Source organism: Mustela erminea, chromosome 16 (assembly GCF_009829155.1).
Source record: "Mustela erminea isolate mMusErm1 chromosome 16, mMusErm1.Pri, whole genome shotgun sequence".
Taxonomy (NCBI): domain Eukaryota; kingdom Metazoa; phylum Chordata; class Mammalia; order Carnivora; family Mustelidae; genus Mustela; species Mustela erminea.
The window spans coordinates 40473537-40493804 of NC_045629.1; the positions used below are offsets into that span (position 1 = coordinate 40473537).

General features: G+C 38.0%; 1 protein-coding gene across 1 annotated transcript in view; it reads left to right on the top strand.

Moving 5' to 3' along the window:
• The window catches only part of NECAB1 (N-terminal EF-hand calcium binding protein 1), a 205664-nt gene that overhangs the window by 123727 nt on the left and 61669 nt on the right, over positions 1-20268 (top strand). Inside the window, exon 6 of the mRNA XM_032316523.1 lies at positions 18502-18638. Coding sequence (XP_032172414.1) covers positions 18502-18638 — 137 coding nt within the window. The remainder of the gene's footprint in view (positions 1-18501; positions 18639-20268) is intronic.

Genomic DNA, 20268 nt, shown 5'->3' on the forward strand with positions numbered 1-20268 from the left:
ATAAGTAGGGTGTTAAAGTCCTCTACTATTATTGTATTACTATCAGTTAGTTACTTTGTGTTTATTATTAACTGTTTTATGTATTTAGTGGCTCCCATGTTGGCTGCATAAATTTTATTTGAAGATTTTATTTATTTATTTGAGAGAGAAAGTAAGTGAGAAAAAGTGAATGAGCACATGAGCAGGCAGAGGGAAAAGGAGAAGCAGATTCCCCTGCTGAGCAGTGTAACTGACATGGGGCTCCATTCCAGGACCCTGGGACCATGTCCTGATCTGAAGGCAGGTGCTTAACCAACCTAGCCACCCAGAAGCCCCTACATAACTATTTACAATTGTTATATCTTTTCAATGGATTTTCCTGTTTATTATATAACAATTTTTTTAAAGATTTCATTTATTTATTTGACAGAGAGAAATCACAAGTAGACTGAGAGGCAGGCAGAGAGAGAGGAAGGGAAGCAGGCTCCCTGCTGAGCAGAGAGCCCGATGCGGGACTCGATCCCAGGACCCTGAGATCATGACCTGAGCCGAAGGCAGCGGCTTAACCCACTGAGCCACCCAGGCGCCCCTCCTGTTTATTATATAGTATTCTTCTTTGTCTTTTGTTACTATCTTTGTTTTAAAGTCTATTTTGTCTGACATAAATATTTCTACCCTGTATGGGTTTTTTTTTTTTTTTTCCCCACATCCATTTGCATAATAAGTGTTTCTCCATCTCTTCACTTTCAATCTATTTCTTTAGGTCTGAAATAAGTCCCTTGTAGGCATCATATAGATGGGTCTTGTTTTTTTGGTTTGTGGTTTTTTTTTTCCTTCCACTGTGTCACTTCATGTTTTCTGATTGGAGCCTTTAATTCACTGACATTAAACATAATTTTTTTTTTTTTTTGGAAGAGAGAGAGTGTGAAGTGGGGAGGGACGAGGGAGAAGGAGAAAGAGAATCTGAAGCAAGGCTTCATGCTCCATGCCAAGCCCCACATAGGGCTCAAACCTGTGATCATGACCTGAATCAAAATCAAGAGTTGGATGTTTAACTCACTGGGCCAATCAGGCACCCCCAAAATAATTATTGATAAATACATATTTATTGCCATTTTATTACTTGTTCTATAATTGTTTTTGTAGTTTGTCTCTGTTCTTTTCTTTTGCTTTCTTTCATGATTTGCTGGCTTTCTCTAATGATATACTTAGATTACTTCTACTCTTTATTCTTTGCATATCTCTTACTGGTTTTTCATTTGTGGTTACCATTAGGTTTGTATATAACATCTTCTGTGTATAGCAATCTATGTGAAGTTGATGGTCGCTTATGTTTGAACCCATACTTTACTCCTCTCCCTGTTATGTTTTAGGTAGATGGTGTCATATTTTATATTCTTTTTTTAATCCCTTGACTGAATGTTGCAGAAATACTTATTTTTACTTCTTCTATGTTTCCTACTTTTCATACTCTCAGTTACAGTCTTTCCTTTTCACTCAAAGAGTCCCCTTTAATATTTCTTGTAGGGCTGGTTTAATGGTCATGAACTACTTTCATTTTTGTCTGAGAAACTCTTTATCTCTCCTATTATTCTGAACAATAGCCTTGCTGGATAGAGTATTTTTGGCTGTAGATCTTTCTTTTCAGCACTTTGAATGTTATCATACCACTTTATTCTGGGCTGCAATATTTCTGCTGATATCCATTGATAGCATTATGGGAGTTCCTTTGTAGTAACTGTCTGCTTTTCTCTGGCTGCTTTTAAATTTTTTTTTCCTACGTTTTGTCATTTTAAATACTATGTGTCTTTGTGTGATTTTGGAGTGATTTTGTTCGAACACCGCCATGCCTTTTGGATCTGGATATGTGTTTCTTTCCCCAGATTAGGGAAGTCTGCAGGTATTATTTCTTAAAATGAATTTTCTGTGCCCTTTTCTCTTTCTTCCTCTTCTGCAATTCCTATTATATGAATGTCATTATGCTTGATGGAGTCGCTGATTTCCCTAAGTCTGTTCTCATTTTGCATAATTCTTTTTTCCTCTTACTTACTCAGCTTGATTACTTTTCATTACTCTGTTTTCTAGGTCATTAATTCATTCCTCTGCTTCCTCTAGCCTCCTATTTATTCCATCAAGTGTAGTTTTAATTTCAGTTAGTATGTTCTTCATCTCAGATTCATTCTTTTTTATCTCTGTTTTGAGGGTCTCATTGTTGTCCTACACTCTGAAGTCCAGTGAGTATCTTTATGACCATTACTTTAAATTCTCAATCAGGCATATTACTTATCTCCATTTTGCTTAGTCTCTTGCTGTGATTTTCTCTTTTCTTTGATTTGGAACATATGTCTCTATGTTTGCATCTTGCCCAAATATCTGTATCTGTTTCTGTTTGTTAGGAAAGTTAGCTGCGTCTTTTGCTCTTGAAGGTAGTGGGCAGGGCAGGCACTTTTAACAAGGTAGCACTAGTCTTTTTTTTTTTTTTTTTTTTTTTTTTAATTTATTTGAGAAAGAGCGAGCACAAGCAGGGGAAAGGGCAAAGGAAGAGGGAGAAGCGGACTCTCTGCTGATCCCGGAGCCCAAAGTGGGGCTCTATCCCAGGACTCTGGGATCATGACCTGGGCTGAAGGTAGATACTTAACTGACTGAGCCACCCAGGTGCCCCAACACTGGTCCTCTTTACAGTGTAGGCCCGATCACTATGGAGACCCATACAGCCAAGGTGCTCTATGATATGTGTGTTGATATGTGTGGGTTCTGCAGGTTGCATGTGCGGGTCCTTTACCACTGGGGACATGCAGCTACTGGGGAGACCTGACCAGCTGAGTCATACCACGAAGTGCAGACAGGAAGTGTTTTAACAAGGTGTTGCATCCTCTGTGGGAGGTAAGGAGACAATGTTGGCAAGATTTGTGCCTGTCTTCTAGGGGAGAGGATGGTGTGAAGACTGAGGCAGGCCTAGTTGGTGAAGGGTAGAGCATGGTGTAAACAAGTGAGGTAATGAATGCCAGGACCATGCCGGGGATCTGGAAAGGAAATGGTGCTTTCCTTCTTTTTTATTCCTAGAGAAGACCCTTAGCAAACTCTGAGATTAGTAACTAACCTCCCTCCTGTGTACCCCAGGCATTTTTTCAGACTGCTGCTTCTGTACTGTATTTCAGTAGGGCTGCTTGTTGCGGTATCTCTTTAAGGACGGGGGCTCAGCTTCCTATGACCCTCTGACTTCTCCAAGAACTGAGCCTACTGACATTTTAAACATTCCAGGCTTTAAGTCCTGCTTGTTGTAAGAATTCAAAATTAGTCCCCACTGATTTTCCCAGCCAAATTCTGAAGGAATCCATCTTCTCCATGCTTTCTTATCCCTCTGCATACCCATTGTTCCCTCCCTCCTCCCTGGAGTGGCCAGACCCGCAAGGTTTTTCTTCTCACTGTCTCTGCCCTCCCTACCCTCTTCCGAGTGCCCTCCTCTTCATTTAGGTGCAGAGTTTATTCTGCCGGTCTTCAGGTTGTTTTTCGGATTATTTGTACTGATGTGTTACTTTGCTGTGTCTGTGGGATGAGGTGAGTTTGGGGTCCTCCTACTCTGTCATCTTGCCCAGAAGTCCTAGAATAGTCATTTTAACATGTTGTATTGCTTATCTGTATTTTTTTATATATAGTGAACAAATTGTTACTTTAAAAGTAAGTTATTTTTTAATTTAAAACTTTGATATAGCTGTATCTACAGAAAACATGTCCTCACTTTTCAGCCACATTGATCTAGAAGTGTAGGTTTTTATGATAAAATTCAGAAGATATTTAAAGTAGAGTCTGTTTGAGGACGTCTGATTGGCTCAGTCATTTAAGCATCTGACTCTGACTCAGGTCATGATTCCAGGGTCCTGACACTGAATCCCACAGTCTCCCTGCTTAGTGAGTGGGAAGTCTGCTTTTCCCTCTCCCTCTGCCCTTCCCTCTGCTCATACTTTCTCTCTCCCCCTCTTTCTGTCTCTGTCTCTTATATAGATAGATCTTTAAAAAATACATTCAGTTTTTATTAATTTTTTCCCCATGGATCAATTATTACTCCCTCATGAACAAAACAGTCAAAACTTACCTACTAGGTCATGTTACTTTAAGACCTTAATCTCTTTTGGCAAGTTTTTGAAATTTATATAAAGTAATTCATAGAAAATAATAAGCTTTATCTGTTGTGGTAGTGTTGGGATAATAGATTCCTTGAATAATCCTCCTACTTAAACATAACAAAAATGATGGACATAATATATATTTTTAAATTCCTTAATGTATCAATTGCCTGGAAAGAAAGTAAAGAGTTCTAATAGGCAATATCTAAATGAAAGAGGGATCTCAAAGCAATAATCAGTACAGGGAAGCTGGCTTTAATCCAGTGACCTTAAATTTTAGTTTTTAAGACTCTCAGAACACCATGGGTAAGGGAAAAAGCCTCGCTATGCTCCCAAGGAGGCTCTCTAAGGAGAGTCATATCTCCATGGTAAGGATTCCAACAAGAGATCAATCAACTGTATAAACTTGGAACCCAAAGGGTTTCACTCTTCATGACAAGGAAAATTACCCCTAATGATACTGAGCACCAAATAAACAAAGGGTAACTGAGAATTATAACTATAACTCAGCCCTTCCTTATGAATTTTCAAGCCAAATTTAAACTTTAGTGAGAATAGCCTCAAACCAAGAATTTAATTTTTTTTTAAGATTTTATTTATTTGTTTGTCAGAAAGAGAGAGAGAGAGAGAAAGCACGCAAGCAGGCAGAGAGGCAGGCAGAGGCAGAGAGAGAGGCAGGCTCCGTGCTGAGCAAGGAGCCCGATGCGGGACTCGATCCCAGGGTCCTGGGATCACGACCTGAGCCGAAGGCAGCGGCCCAACCCACTGAGCCACCCAGGCGTCCCCCAAGAATTTAATTTAAAATTATTATAAGGTGCCCCCAGGAAGGAGACCAAAGTAAAATCAAATCCTCTTTGAATCCTCTTAATCTAGTCCAACAGGTTTCAAAGATTAATCTTGCAAATAATATGTGCTGATATTATTTAAAAATCTCAACACACAGTTCAAAACCTTATACACTGAAAATATCTTGTAGGGGATAAAAATGTTAACATATCATATAAATACATGTTGTGGTTAAAAATTGGAGAAATTGAGTGGGAGTATACAAAAAAAGACCAAGAAAATTTGAGAAAGAACAAAAAATAGGTATGAGTCAAAAATATATAATAACTGAAATTAAAATGTATCAGGATACCGTTTAACAGATTATATATAGCAGGAAAGAGAACAAGAAAACTTGAAGACAAAACTGAAGATGTCACACACAATGTGGCTCAGAAAAACAAAGATCTAGAAAATATAAAAGATTAAGAGACAAGGAACGGAATGAGAAGCCGCAACATAGAGTCAGAGTTCTAGAAGATGAATAAGAGAGTTTAGCAGGAAAAAAAATTTTTTTTAAAAATCAGATTTATGAATCCATAGTTAGGACCTCTATAGAAACCTAACTTGTGATCCGGCAAAAAATGTATGGAAGGAGAGTAAAGACAGAAAAGCTTTTTTATATTAGAAAATTTAACTTTGGCCTCAAGAAGGATTCCATGAACAAGATACAGAACACAATAATGTATCTCTGGCATGGTATAACTGAGCACTTTAACTTTATTAAAATCAGGAGCATCTTTAATTCAAAAGATAGGGCTTAGAATTTGAAAAGAAAATGAAAAACAGGAAAATGCATTTGTCAAACTCAGCTGTCAAATACTGGTATTAAGAACATTTAAAAGAGTTTTATAAATCAAGAAGGAAAAGCCAGAACACATTCTAATAGAAGAAAAGGGCAAAAATATAGGACCAGTCACTTCAAAAGGGAGAGAGGAAAGTCCAATATAGCCTGTGAAAAAATCACCGAAACCTCTTTATATGCTGAAAGTTCTAAAGTGCAGTCTCAGATGATTTGTCCAAGCTAGTGGAGGACTTCAAAGGATCCATGCAGAATATTGATCACTTGCACTTTGGAGTTTAAGGGACTTTGAAAAGGATTCACCACATATTTGTGGTGAACTCGAAAGATGAGAGAGCCTGTAACTACCACTTCTCTGCCTGACGGCCGGTGGAAGAGCACATCTGCCAGGGGTAACAGCCACATGTCCAGAGGGAGCTGGAACAAGGGTTCATTCATGTTGTTTTAGCTTCAAGTTTCTCAAGAGGGAAGAGAAAAAAAATATTAGTACTCTGTTATTTAAGAAGTTTTATTATATTGCATCTAAGTGCTAACTTCTTTTTTAATTTTGGTACTTGCATCTGCTGTGTTTCCTGAATCAGATCCATAGCTTTGTTCAATGCTTTACAATTGTCAGCTGTGGCCTCTTTCTTCACCTCTGAGAACTCTCTAGAAGGTTAGGCCCTCTCATTTTCTCTATCTCTTCTACCACATATTGTCCATCTTTGTGCTTCTTTTTGGATAATTACTTCAGATTTATATTCTAGTTCCCTAATTTTCTCCTTATCTGTATCTAATCTGATATTTAATCTGTCTTTTGAGCATTTCAGTCCTTTTTTTTTTTCAAGTTCATATTGCTTCTTCTGAAATCTGCCTGGCCTTCTGTTATAGTCTCGATTTCCTTTCTCATGTTTCAGTTACTTTTGTTTTTTTTATTTCTTTGAGCACTGAAGCATGTTTCTATGAACTCTTTTTTATGATTCTTTTATTCTTTGTGCAATATGGATACATGTTAGATGGAATTTTTTTAGCTATGAACATTGGGATATTCTGAGAAATGTGGTTTGATGATATATTTCCTAAAGAATATATTTTTGGGTTTATGACAGGTGCCCCAGGATATTACTAATAGAGACCTATTTTAAGTTAGTCTCTCAGTTTAGGGATCCCTGCATCATGCAGCTAAAGGAATTGAATGTCCAGCTCTGATTGGACCAAGCTTTGGTTATAAGCCTTCAATAATTTTTTGTACCCATAGCTAAGCCTGAGACAATTTGTCATCTTTCTTTGTTTATGGATAATGTTCCTTTGTGTGTTCCATTCCATCTCTTCATTTTGGCTCATCTCATCTCCCCCCAAAATTATAATCTGAAACTTGAAGCTTCTGGCTCAAGAAAATGCTTAACAGGATAACAAGGATTTCGGTGCTAGATTCCAGCATTATAATCTGCGTGTCTGTTTCCTGTTCATTTTGGGTATTGCTGGGGTTTTGTGCTGTTTTCTTTCTTAGAAGCTCTGCTATGCATTTAAAATACTTGTCATACTCTAATATTTTTGTAAAAGAAGTGTTTTTTAGGAAGTTTAACAAATTCTGTTGCCAAAAGTGGAGGTTCCAGGAGATTTCTAATGTAAATATTACCTTCCAATTTACCAGTTTGAAAATAAGATATTCAGAACTGATTGTAAATAATCTGTGTAATCATCTAGAAGATGTTTTTACAAAGGAGAATATAGGTAGATTTTTATAATCCCCTCTTATGGGTGTTCCCTGTATAGTTTCCCGTGTGCTATATGTTGTTAATCACCTAGAAATTAGGGGGTCTTTACTAGTTGTAATCCACCCCAGATGTTTATGTGTGTGACAGCAGGCTGCATTATTGTAGTTACTTTATACCATAGAAACACTTCCACCATGAATGCTTAACTTATTCTTCAGGATGCAAAGGAAGATTTTGAGTAAGCCTATCTAGATATTTCGAAAGCAAGCCATAAGACCTTGGCACAGACCCAATTTTAAGAAAGGCATGCTATAGCTATGATTTCAGCTCATACCCAGTTTCTTCTTACATTGACCTGTCATTTTCTTGAACACACAGAAATGTTCAGTATTTTCTCTCAATATAACATTCCAGACTTTAAAATGTGAAAGAGGTGCTTGGGGGGCTCAGTCAGGTAAGCAGCTGCCTTCAACTCAGATCATGATCTCAGGGTCCTGGGATTGAACCTCAGCTTGTGGTCTCTGCTCAACAGGGGAGTCTGCTTCTCCCTCTGCCCTCAACCCCCTACCCTGAGCATGTATGTACTCTCTCTCTCTCAAATAAATAAAATCTTTAAAAAAATTTTTAAATGTGAAAGACATAAAAGTATGAAATTATAGTTATGAAGAGATTGTCTATTTCTTCTTGTTAGTCATTGCCATATTGAAATGTAGCAAAACCCCTTATTTCATCAATTTCTAAGATGCATCCATTTTTACATTTTAATATATGAAATTGGGATGCATCTTGTACTTAATGGTGGGTAAAACTGAATTGCAGATATTTTTATTTCCTAGTGGTATATAAAATATAAAAAATACATTTCATAATTAATGGTACTCATATTTGATTAAATATAATATTTTTATATTTTTTATTTTTTTTAATATTTTGTTTATTTATTTATTTGACAGACAGAGATCACAAGTAGGCAGGGAGGCAGGCAGAGAGAGAGAGGCGAAAGCAGGCTCCCTGCTGAGCAGGGAGCCCCAATGCGGGGCTCGATCCCAGGACCCTGGGATCATGACCTGAGCCAAAGGCAGAGACTTTAACCCACTGAGCCACCCAGGCGCCCCAATATTTTTATTTTTTAAGACTGGCAAAATCCTTGCCTATTTGTTATTCTGAAGAAGTTACTATTCCCAGGAATATTTTTTTTCTGAACAAAAATTTACTGGAATGTTTTGGTATTTTACTCATAAGTGAGCCATAAAGGCAAATTAAATCCCAAAATGTGTCCATGCTCATATATATCAAGTATCTACTATTTTCCCATATGTTATGCTGTTTGGAAGTGCTCCTAATATTTTAGTACTTGATTATTCCAATGTCATAGGGTTTGTTTAGATCAAAGACAAGGATATGTCTTTGAAAGTTGAAAGATCATAAGTGATGTTTTGAAGATGTATTTGTCTCTGACAAATTCAGTAACTTAGACATACTAACTCAACATATTTTAAGATTGTGATTAAAATAGAACTATCCATCTGATGCATACGCTGGTTAGGAGGAGTCAAATTACAAGTGTGTGTTACCCTTGAGGTAGTAGCTGCTTAAAATGTTGTTCAGAGAAAAGTGTGTGAGCAATAAGGTGGAAAGCCGCATATTTAGGGGAAGAAATTTTGATGATATTTTATTATCAACATCAACAAACATAAATTTAGCCCAAATTATGTGTAAATATAGCTCTGTGCTCTTCATGCTGAAAAAAAATTAACATTTGGTTCTATGTTACACTCCAGAAAAACACAGGCTAGCAGTTGAGAAGATAGTATATGAGAGGTGATAAAAATTACTAATTTGGAAGTGTTTACAGATTTTCTTGTCCCACTGCCTGCCAAAGACTCCTGTATTTTATAGCCCTTATCTGTCTACTCCCACAGTGTCTCAAAAATATGATAGTGTATCTCTACCAGGCTAGCTCCTACACGTATCTTAACTTCTGTAAAAATAAAAAGGAGGAAAGTCACACAAATCACGTGTAGAACTTAATGATTATAGGCAAAACACTTTTTAAACCACCATCCAGATCAAGAAACTAAACAAACCTACCAGCTTTCCCCGCCCTTCCTTGTGCCTTGTTCCAATTACCTTTTCTCCCCCTGGATATAATGACTAAACAGATTCCTCTAGTAATCATTTCCTTCCATCTTATTGTGGTTTCATCACACAAATGTTCATCTCTTAAAAACTATAGTTTAGTCATGCCCAGTTTTATGTGTGTTAACACGTCTTTTAATTTACGGGTTACTCAGCAGTCGTTTAGAGAGGTGCTCATGGTCTAGATTTTGCTGATTGCCTTCTCATGGTTCAATCTACGTTCTTCTTCTTCTTTTTTTTTTTTTTTAAAGGTTTTATTTATTTATTTGACAGACAGAGAGACGGGCAGAGAGAGAGAGAGAGAGGTGGAAGCAGGCTCCTTGCTGAGCAGAGAGCCCAATTCGGGGCTCAATCCCAGGACCCTGGGATCATGACCTGAGCCAAAGGCAGAGGCTTTAACCCACTGAGCCACCTATGTGCCCTTAATTCACATTCTTTTGACAGAAAAAGTTTTCTTTAGGAAAGTCTCATGATAATCCAGTTTTTAAGTTTTTGTTTTGTTTTGTTTTGTTTTTGCCCCATAAGCCATTTGCTCTTTATGTCTAAGTATACAAGGAATTTTTTTCTTTGTCTTTTAAAACCTAAAAATTTTACAGAAATATGTCTTGATGTTGGTTCTGAGTTGATTTTCTTAGGTATGTGGTATGCTTTTTTCAATCTGAAAATTGTCAAGAGGCAGGAATTAAGCAAAAGCATTTATTTGGGAACATAGAATTGCCATTTGAGGTACACTGATTTGGGCAGCAATCCGAATAGTGTCTCACTGGGGAGCAAAAATCAGGGATTTTTAAACACAAAAAGAGAATGCCCCTGTAAGTTGTTTACAAAGAATTTTGGTTGCTGATGGGGACAGAACACTAACCTTGCCTAAACATAATTAGTTGCTAAGGCTATCACTAAGCAAAAGTCTCTTACTGTGGCAAGTGACTGGTATTCTTGTAGAGTCCTTGATCTGTGGTTTGGCCCAATTTAAAAGTTCATGGTTCCATCAGTGAGGTCATGTGTAAGGCTTGATGACCTCCTGGCTGCATTCTAAAATGATACAAGTGACTTCATTTTATTTCATTTTTCACAGTTTGCATACCTAGTTTCAGTCTTTATATTTCAGAAAAGCGTTCTGGAATAATGGCTTCTAGTATTGGGATTGTTCGTTTGATGGTTTCTCTAACTCCTTAAAACTCTATTATAAATGTGTTGAGTATTCCTTGTTTACAATATTTGTTATGCCTTCTCCAGTCTTTTTACTTTTCTTTATTTCCTTTTGATTTTTAAGGACTGCCACTTTTTCATTTTTATTTGTTGAGGTATTACCTGTAATGTGTATGTGTTCTTGTGTTCCTTCTAATTTAGATTTCATTTCTGAAATAATTTCCTTCTCTAACTCTTGTCTGAATTTTGTCGCCTTGTTTCTGAGCTGATCTCTCACTCATGTTGTTCTTTCCCATCTTCAGTTTCTTTTCTCAATGTCTTTTAGCTCATTTTAAAATACTTGGTTATACTTTTGATCTGTTTTGTGAGCTTAGTCTTTCTGGTGTGCTTTCATTGTCTGCAGGAATGGTGTTCTGCCCTTCAATATCCTTTCTCTTATAACAATATATAGAATTTGACCTTAATAGTTTTCTGTTGCCCAATTAAAAAAAAATACTAATTTCCCTGAATTTTTCAAAGATGGCTGTATTCAGAGTATTTTTTCTAGCTTCACAGAGCTCCCTTGTAGGTGGTTGTCTTGTGGTATTAAAAAAATACAGTGACTTTCTCTTTGAGAGTTCCTGGCTCTATGCCCATCCCCTACTTTTAACTGAATTTTCTTTTCTTTATCTCTGTGACCGTGTTCTGTACAGCTTTGATTTCACTCCCAGCAGTTTCCTTTCAGCTAGCCCTCCTAGCATGCAGTATTAGCTAGTTGAATTTAAGAGTTCACAGGGTCGGTGTCCCTGGTCTGTTGAGTTGGCTGAGCCATAGACTCTTGATTTCACCTGAGGTCATAATCTCAGGGTCATAAAATCGAGCCCCACGTTGGGTTCAGTGCAGATTCTCTTTCTTTCTCTCCCGCTGCCCTCCCCCTGCTGTGCTATAAATTAATTAATGAATTTTAAAAATCTTAAAAAACAAATGGAGTTCACAGGGCCTCCAGGATTTCCCGTCCCTGTAGGCTTTACTGGGCTGTTTGTATTCATCCAGTTTTGGATAAATATCTTTCCGGGTTTAGCTGATGTTCTCCAGTTAGCCAGTTGTGCTTTCTAGTGAATATTTGTTGGCTGTTTTAGAATTCTCTTGACTTCAGGTCTGTCATATATCCCACTACTTCCCTTTGTTTCTTCCCATACATCCGGTGATGCCATCCAGTGCAGATCTTGTGGCTGTCAGTGATTCAGTTCTTATCCACTTGTAATTTGAGTTTCATAATGTTACCTTGAAATCTAGTTTTGTTGCATTTATTGTCTGTGGGGGTCTTTTGCTGTTTTTATCTGTTTTGTCTGTCTATGAGAGGATTCCAGGAGTTTCAAAAGCTATGCCCCCCACATGGCCATCTTCCCCAAATCCTCCTGTTACTATCTTTTTCTAGTTTCTACACTTCTGTGATGCAGAATAAGGGAATGGGTCTAGATGAATAAAACCAGAATTTACAGTGGCTTGAGGAGAAGGAAGAAATCTTAGCCAATATAAATATGAAGATCTGGGAGACAAAAGAGCAAAAGGAAATAAAAATGAAATTAAAGACTGAGAAGGAATTTTGAGAAGGTTCTGGAAAATGAAATACCATGGAAGAGGTTATGGCTTATAGGATGCAGAGGCAATAAAGGGGAAGGGAAGAAGTAGTTGAGATGTATAAATTGGGTCTCCTGTACTACCTTTGCTGAGAAACAAGAATAGAAACACTTTTTAATTAGTTTTGCACTTGAACACATTTTTAACTGACCTTCTCAATGGGTCTGAATCCCATGGGTCACAGCTTCAGTATAGTAAGAAATATGTGTGTAATAGTTATACCTTTCTGAAGAAGCAAGGTGTAGGAAATGTGCAATACAAAATATATAAAGGAGCACCTTGGTGGCACAGTTGGTTTAGTGTCCAACTTTGGTTTCAGCTCAGGTCTAATCCTCAAGGTGGTGAGATCGAGCCCCACATGGAGCTTCCTGCTTAGCAAAGAGTCTTCTTGAGTTTCTCTCTTCCTCTCCCTCTGCCCATGCACACTCACTTGCTCTCAAACACATAAATAAGTAAATAAATCTTTTTTAAAAATGAAATATATATAGAAGGAACTCCAAAAATTTAATATTTGTGAAGAGCCTGCTACACACTGAACACCAGCATATATTTATACTAGCAAAATTCTGAAGTGAACTGTTACCACAACATTCAAGCCTTGTGAAATTTGAGCCAATTATCTGTTCATTACATTTTGTAATATTCTTCCTCCAGTGGGCTGATAGCAATGATGAATATTTATTGGAAACTATAAGGTAGACATCATACCATGTGCTTTACAGGCTGTATTTCATTCAGTCCTCACAAGTTTATGAGATTCCCACTGTTCTTATGTATAGTTAGAGAAACGAGGACTTAGGTTCAAAAGTTCTCCAAGCTCACATTGCTATTGAGTGGCATAAACACTGATTAGAATATATGTGTAACTTGTGTCTCTGTCTTCAAGCGCAGATTCTTAATCACCACATTGTGTTATTAGATGTGATAAATGGAACCCAGATCTTCATCTGTTAGCTATTAACCCTCAAATTTGGACTTGCTCTGTTTATATTTCCACATTCAAATCCAGGTTTTTTTGTTTGTTTGTTTGTTTGTTTGGGGTTTTTTGCCAATTTTCCACTTGTTTGAAGATTAGTTCTGAACAGAATGGGAGTATTCTTTAGGCAAAGACATTCAAGGGGCCATATGTTCTTGTTAGAGTCTCCTTCTATGAAACAGAGCAGTAAGTGGAGCCAGAGGGGGGGATAGACCTACATGAAATCAGTCTTTGATAAATGTAGGATGAGGTCCCTACAGTGGAGTTTGTCAATGGAAAGTTCTTAAAGGATAGAACCCCTCTCTAAAGATAGAACGCCTCTCTAAACCCCTCTCTAAAGTATTTTCTGATTTCAAACTACAGAATATCTCAACATAGGGCTTAGAAATTATTTCAATTTAAAATCTTAAAGTGAAATAAAAAGGGGCCACCTGGGTGGCTCAGTTGTTAAGCATCTGCTTTGGACTCAGGTCATGATCCCAGGGCCCTAGGATCAAGCCTCGCATTGGGCTCCCTGCTCAGGGGAAGCCGGCTTCGCCCTCTCCCTCTCTCCCTTCCCCTGTTTGTGTTCCCTCTCTTGCTGTCTCTCTCGCAAATGAATAAATGAAATCTTTTTTAAAAATTATTTCAATTTATTGGTAATTTAATAACATTTTATTCCAGAACTAGAGCCTTGTTTCCTCTTTCACTGACCTGAAAATCTGTAATTCCTGTAATCCTTGGGAATCTGCAGCGTGAAAATATCTTAATTTCTTGAACTGCTATCTAAAATTTCTAACTACTTATCTGTAATTAACCTCAGTCCATTCTTAAGAGTGAATTAAGGACCAGTTCTTTATTTTTTTTAATGGTTTAATTTGATATAGTATTCTCCCAACTTAAAAGAAAGGTCATTTAAAATAAAAGTCTAAGAAAGTTTACTAGAAATAGGACATAGATAAAGCAGTGAAAGGCAGTTATTATTTTTAAAAAGTAACAGTTTGGGGAAGAGTAGGGGAAAATAACCTTATCTTTGTAAAAGTGAATTTTCTTCTGTTGTAAAAGCCAGCACAGCTGTCTCACAGAGGAAAAGGGAAAGCTGCAGGGGCTTAGATGGAACAGCGGTCAGAAGCAATACCCCCTACTAAATGTGACTGCATCTGAGCTCATAAACAAGAAGATGCTGAGACTGGATGTCACAGACTTGATTAATTTTCAAGTAGGGCAAATACAAACAGGGAAGACTGATGCTCTGATTTTCCTAATTAACTCAGATGATTCATAGTGGTTTAATAGTCGGGATCGCCACTCTTCCATTACACAGATGGGCAGGAGCTTGCTTTTTGAGAAATGATCTGACAGTTAAGATGCACAGGCAGGGTCCTAAGAAACCTGACTTTCAAAGGGCTCTGCTTCTAATGGTGGGGTTTTTACTTGGATGAATCCTCACCCTGTTCCAGCTCCATACAAAAGAAATAGGCAGATTGAAATGTTCACACTGGGGCTTTCCAAAGGTGCAAACAGAAATATTAATGCTAGTCAACAATTTTCACATAAAGATTAATTTAACTGACAATTATCAATGATAGGAATGAACGTTATTGGGATCTGAGGAATATATTATTAGTCTTCATTTGCCCATACCCTTTTTAATGGACATTAAGGGATTAAACTGTTTCTGAAAAAAGTGGCAGAATCTGGATATCAGGTACTGTGTTGTTTTGTTTTGTTTTGTTGTGTTTTTTACTGCTTTAGTAGACCAGTGGATGTTCTTTCTGCCAGTCTCTCAAATTCTAGATTTTGCTTGCAGGAACATGTGTTTTAAGCCTTTGGGGAGTTCAGCATGCAAAGATCCCTTTTTGTACCTGCAGAACCAACACATTCGTTGAGAATAGAAAGGGCCATGCTTTGACATTTTCCAGCTTGTTATCTATTTAATTTTCCATCTGCTTCTTTTGCCACTGCCTTCCAAAGGAACATCTGCTGCACATCTGAGAAAAGGGAAGGAGGGAAGGAAGATTGGATTCATGCCACCTGGGTCTGCAGTCCTAAACCTTGGGATTCAGATTAAGGAAAGGGAAGAAGACTAACAAATGGTCCAGAAAATGAAATGAGGACAAACAGTCTGTTAAGAACAAAGCTTTATTTCCATTTATTGCAGAGCCCACATGACCAGGCAAGCTGGACAACAGTGTCTGCCTTCAGCAAGGGCTCGGGCAGAGGGAAGCAGCTGGTGTCTGGCGGGGAGGCAAAAGCAGTTTCTGGAGCTCAGATGCGCCCTCTGGTGCCTGAATTTACCCTCCTCACACCTGCAGTTCACATACCCTTTAAGCATTTATGGGGCAGCTACTCTGTTTACGGAGCTAGGCTTTGTTCTGGGCTTTCTGGAGGCAGAGATGATTACAAGATATATTTCCTATATTAAAAGAGTTGGCCTAGGATGAGGGAGATGGGCAAGTAGACAGCAGATTACAATGTACAATAACAAATTATGCACGCTGGCTGGAAGCACAGAGAAGGGAAAAGATGTATGTGCTTAATCCTATGAAGCAAAATGGTGGCTCAAGAAAAGGAGAGGCAGTACAGAGACAGTGCCATGAGCAGAGTCTGGAAGGGTGAACAGGAACATTAGAAAACAAGCTCTTTTTTCTCCTTAGGATCAAGAAGTAACATGTAACAGCCCATCTTCATACTGACTCCAAAAACTGAATGCCGCAAAACCTTAATCCCGCCTGCCACCCCTCTCAGTGTCCATCCAAGCATCAGTGATTCTATCCAGTGTACTAGCTGGTTGTGCCATCTTTTAACATTATCTGAGGAATCACTAACGAGCGTGGCAAAGTCCTATCAGAGTGGAGAGAAGTTTTGGCGGAAGAACAATTTGCCGCCTCGGAGTCGTCGACTGTTGGATTTTAACTGTCCTTAAATATCGAACTTTGGCATCACCGAAATCTTGATATATAAGACCACAATAGTCAAGCCAGTTACATTTTTAGACTTAGAAGTTTCTCTGCAATCAAGTATTGAGTGCACATCTGGTATGGGCACCATGAGACACACAGAAATATTAAGGCATGACCTTTGAGTCTAGGAAGCTAAAATCTAATTGTGATGATAAGCAATTAGTTCTTTAGTTCTGGTGTGACAAATACTTAACATTTAACTGAGAAAAGAGTGAGGCTAATGTGAGAAGATTCGGTGAATGTATGCTTTCTTTACTTTCAGGCCCTCTACAAATAGGTGTAAAACTTTATCATTCTCTGTAGTCACAGGGTATACCGAGATGCCAATGTAATTAGTATCATCTCTGACTACACTAATATGTTGTCTTGACATTTTAACACATTTTATATTTTTATTTTTTTAATAAATTTTATTTTTAAAATATGCTTTCACAAATGCGAATGGCTGGGAAAAAAGTCAAGCACACCATTTCTTCTGTCACACATTTTCTTTTCAAAAGAAAGCTTTCCTCGGGTGTCTGGGTGGCTCAGTGGGTTAAAGCCTCTGCTTTTGGCTCAAGTCATGATCCCGGGGTCCTGGGATCCAGCCTTGCATCTGGCTTTCTGCTCAGCAGGGAGTCTGTTCCCCCCCTCTCTCTGCCTGCCTCTCTGCCTACCCATGATTTCTCTCTGTCAAATAAATAAATAAAATCTTAAAAAAAAAAAAAGAAAAGAAAAGAAAGCTTTCCTCAATTTAAAAACACACTGAGGAATAATTTTTTGAAGTTTTTATTGCTATTAAGTAGCAAGCTATTTGATGAAATTAAATATTTGGTTATGTTTACCTTGAATTAACTCACAGAAATCCTTAGGTTATTTTAAGCATCTAACGTTTCAGCTTGTGGTTAGTTTCTTAGGTGGAGTTTCAAGGCATTAAAATTTTAAGTTTAAATCAGATCATTAGATATAATAGATAAGGGAATTCCCTGTGTTCATCTACGAGAATGGACTTAAACTGATGATCGAAACATTTCATGATTTCAAAGTAGAAACAAAAGGAGGATTTCTATGGCATTAGGTGATTGGGGCACCAGAAGAAAAATCCCAAAGTGATTTCTGTCAATAGGCCACGATCCATTATGTCCTAATTTAGGCTTGGTAGAAACACAGTAAATTTTTGAGTTGGACTGTATGCCAGAGTTATCGTCTGATTTGTAAATGAGAAAACTAGGACCCAGAAAGATCAAATAATTATGTCTTCGTTTTCTGGGTTTACAACCATGACCTGAGATTCCCCAGCACATCATAACCTCCAGCATTATCTTATCACTGTTATTCCTTTGGTTTTATATTTTCATCCATGAAAAAAATCATTTAGGGACAGAGCTAGATCAATGTGTTTCTTAGCTGAACTCGTATTTATCATCCCCACCCAATACTCTGGAAAATCAGGTTTGGCTGGCTGGTCTCATGACCTGAATGAGTGCTCTGACACTTCTTCCATGCTAGCCTGCTTTTCTTTTTTTAATTGGTTCTCTCTGAGACTGTAGAAGACAAGAACAGCGTAGCACCATGCACAACCCACCTGTCTCCTGAGACTAGACTCGGCACGTATAGCTATGGTGTTTGCGATGATCACTGGTAGACTTGGGGCTGTTTGAAGCCCTGGTGCTTTTGTGGCTGAGTCTGATGCAAATGAGGCTCAGGTAAGTTCCTGAGGGAGGGACGGAAGCAGATTTAGTAAACTGTTTAAATATTCCGTGCTTAACGTTTTCTGAATTGGGGATAACTACATATAATTTTCTTTGGCTTCAGTATAATACAAAGCAGGCATAATAAATATATCAAGAAGGAACTAAGCCAATTGCTGAAACGTGACTACATTTAGTTGATAACAGAAAAAATAAACAATGGCATCATCATTACTTAAATGAAGCACAGAACAGACTCTGAGTTAATCACTTACCAACCTTCTTCACCAGATAATATTCTTTTCCTTTTCTACCAATGTCTGTTCCATAATTCCAGTAGGTTTTTTCCTTTTTCCTAACATTGAGGCAGGTGCACTGGGAGATGAGCTAGATACTACTGTTACCTCTGCCGCTCTGATATTCAACTTCTGGTGGGCGGGTAGAGCACTGCCCCCACCTCCACAGTCAACATGTCTTCTGTCCCTGGTTTCTCCTCGAAGATTATTCTGAAATTGAGGGGTACGTGGGGGAAAACCATTCCTGGATATTCTTCCTTACGCCTTTGCTCTCATCCTTAGGACTACCAAGAGGCCTCTAATTTGGAACAATTTGTAACTCGATTTTTATTGAAGGAGACCTTGAATCAGCTGCAGTCTCTCCAGAATTCTCTGGAATGTGCCATGGAAACTACTGAGGAACAAACCCGTCAAGAAAGGCAAGTTAAATATATTCATATATCTCTTTAGCAATGATGAAAGAAGAGTTGATGGGCATCACGATTAAGCTAGTGAAAACCAAAAATGAGAATTAATAAATTTAAAGAGAATAACAGGAACCTCCTTTGGGTGCTCGCCTTGTATTTGCCTCTAAAAGCAGCCATTCTATTTTTACTGTCCATCATTTATTCAAATTTAAATTGCAAATTTAGTAGGTGGAGAAGACTTTATGAGACTGACGCGCTACCTACTGCGCTAATGAGGCACCTTGGAGAAGACTTTAAAATACAGATACATTTTACATAGTCCTGACTCTTCAGCAGGCTAAAGTCTACTAAGACATGAAGAGTAAAACCATGATGTAAGATGCGAAGTGATACATATCATACAGAAGGGGAAATAAGGTGCCAAGGATTTAGGAAGAGTAAAAGATTGCAGATAGAGAGAAGAAAGACAAATTCATGGCATTTCCTGGCAATATTTGGGCTCATCTTGCAAATGAGTATTATGTGAAAATGTGGAAATGGTAGAGACTTAGAGGCTAAGTGACCCGGGATGTACCTAGAGACTTGGACATAGAATCAGCCTATTTATTTAAGGAAATAAAAAGTGAACGGTAGGGAAAGATGTCAAAATTCAAGACCACCAATTAATATCCCTGAGAGGGTAAGTAATGCTATTATAAGGGCTATGTAAATAAGGGTGTTAATGCTAAAGAGAAACCTGAATTAGAATTGTGTAAAGCAGATATCAAAATTATTCTAACCAACAGTTGCTACTTAGTTTCTTGAGTTGCCATTGTTTACACCTTGCAAGCTAGAGAAAGGCTTGGCAAAACTCTGGCTTATGCAACATATTTTGCATGTGTTACTTCAAACCTACACATATGACCATCTAACTTTTGCATTTTAAATGAGAGAGAACCACACAGGAACTTTTTTGAACAGACTGATAATAGACTGCTCAGTAGGGCCAATTTTTCTAAGCAAACCAACGGATACGTAATTATTAGGACATGTCAGAAAAACAGTGGAATTTTCAAACATGTGTTTACAACGTCTAAATGAGTGATCACCAGCAAATTCTAACAAAAAAACCTCTAATCTCAAATCTAATGAGCTTGTGCAGCTGATGAACATGGGTCTGCACTGTGCAATGGATCTGGGCCACATTTTTATATTATAAACTTATTTTCAGTGCCTTGAGTGATTCTGTATCAAATGGCAGGCATAACAGATAGCTTTAGAAAAGCAACAACCCTTTGCCTCAAGTTTGAGCAGAAGATAACTCAACATCTTGAGACACAATGAAATTGATTTTGTGTTTTGCATAGGAAAATGCAGTTGATTTCTCTGTTTTGTTTAGATTTTCTTGATGTGACGTGGATTCTCCCTTTTCAGAATCAATTATTTGTCACCTGAGAGGAGGCCTGTAAAAGCACTGTGCTTCCTTTCCTCACCTGCACTTCGGGTTTTTTCTGTAGTCCTCTCCTGCAAGCTTGAGTTCTGCATTCACCGCCATATAGTGAATATACGACGGATAGCCGCTGTCCGTGTCAGGCCACAGGCTAGCCTTGGCCTCCTGTGAAAACTGCCGACAGCTGCACAGCAGCTGTGTTTGATGAGAAGG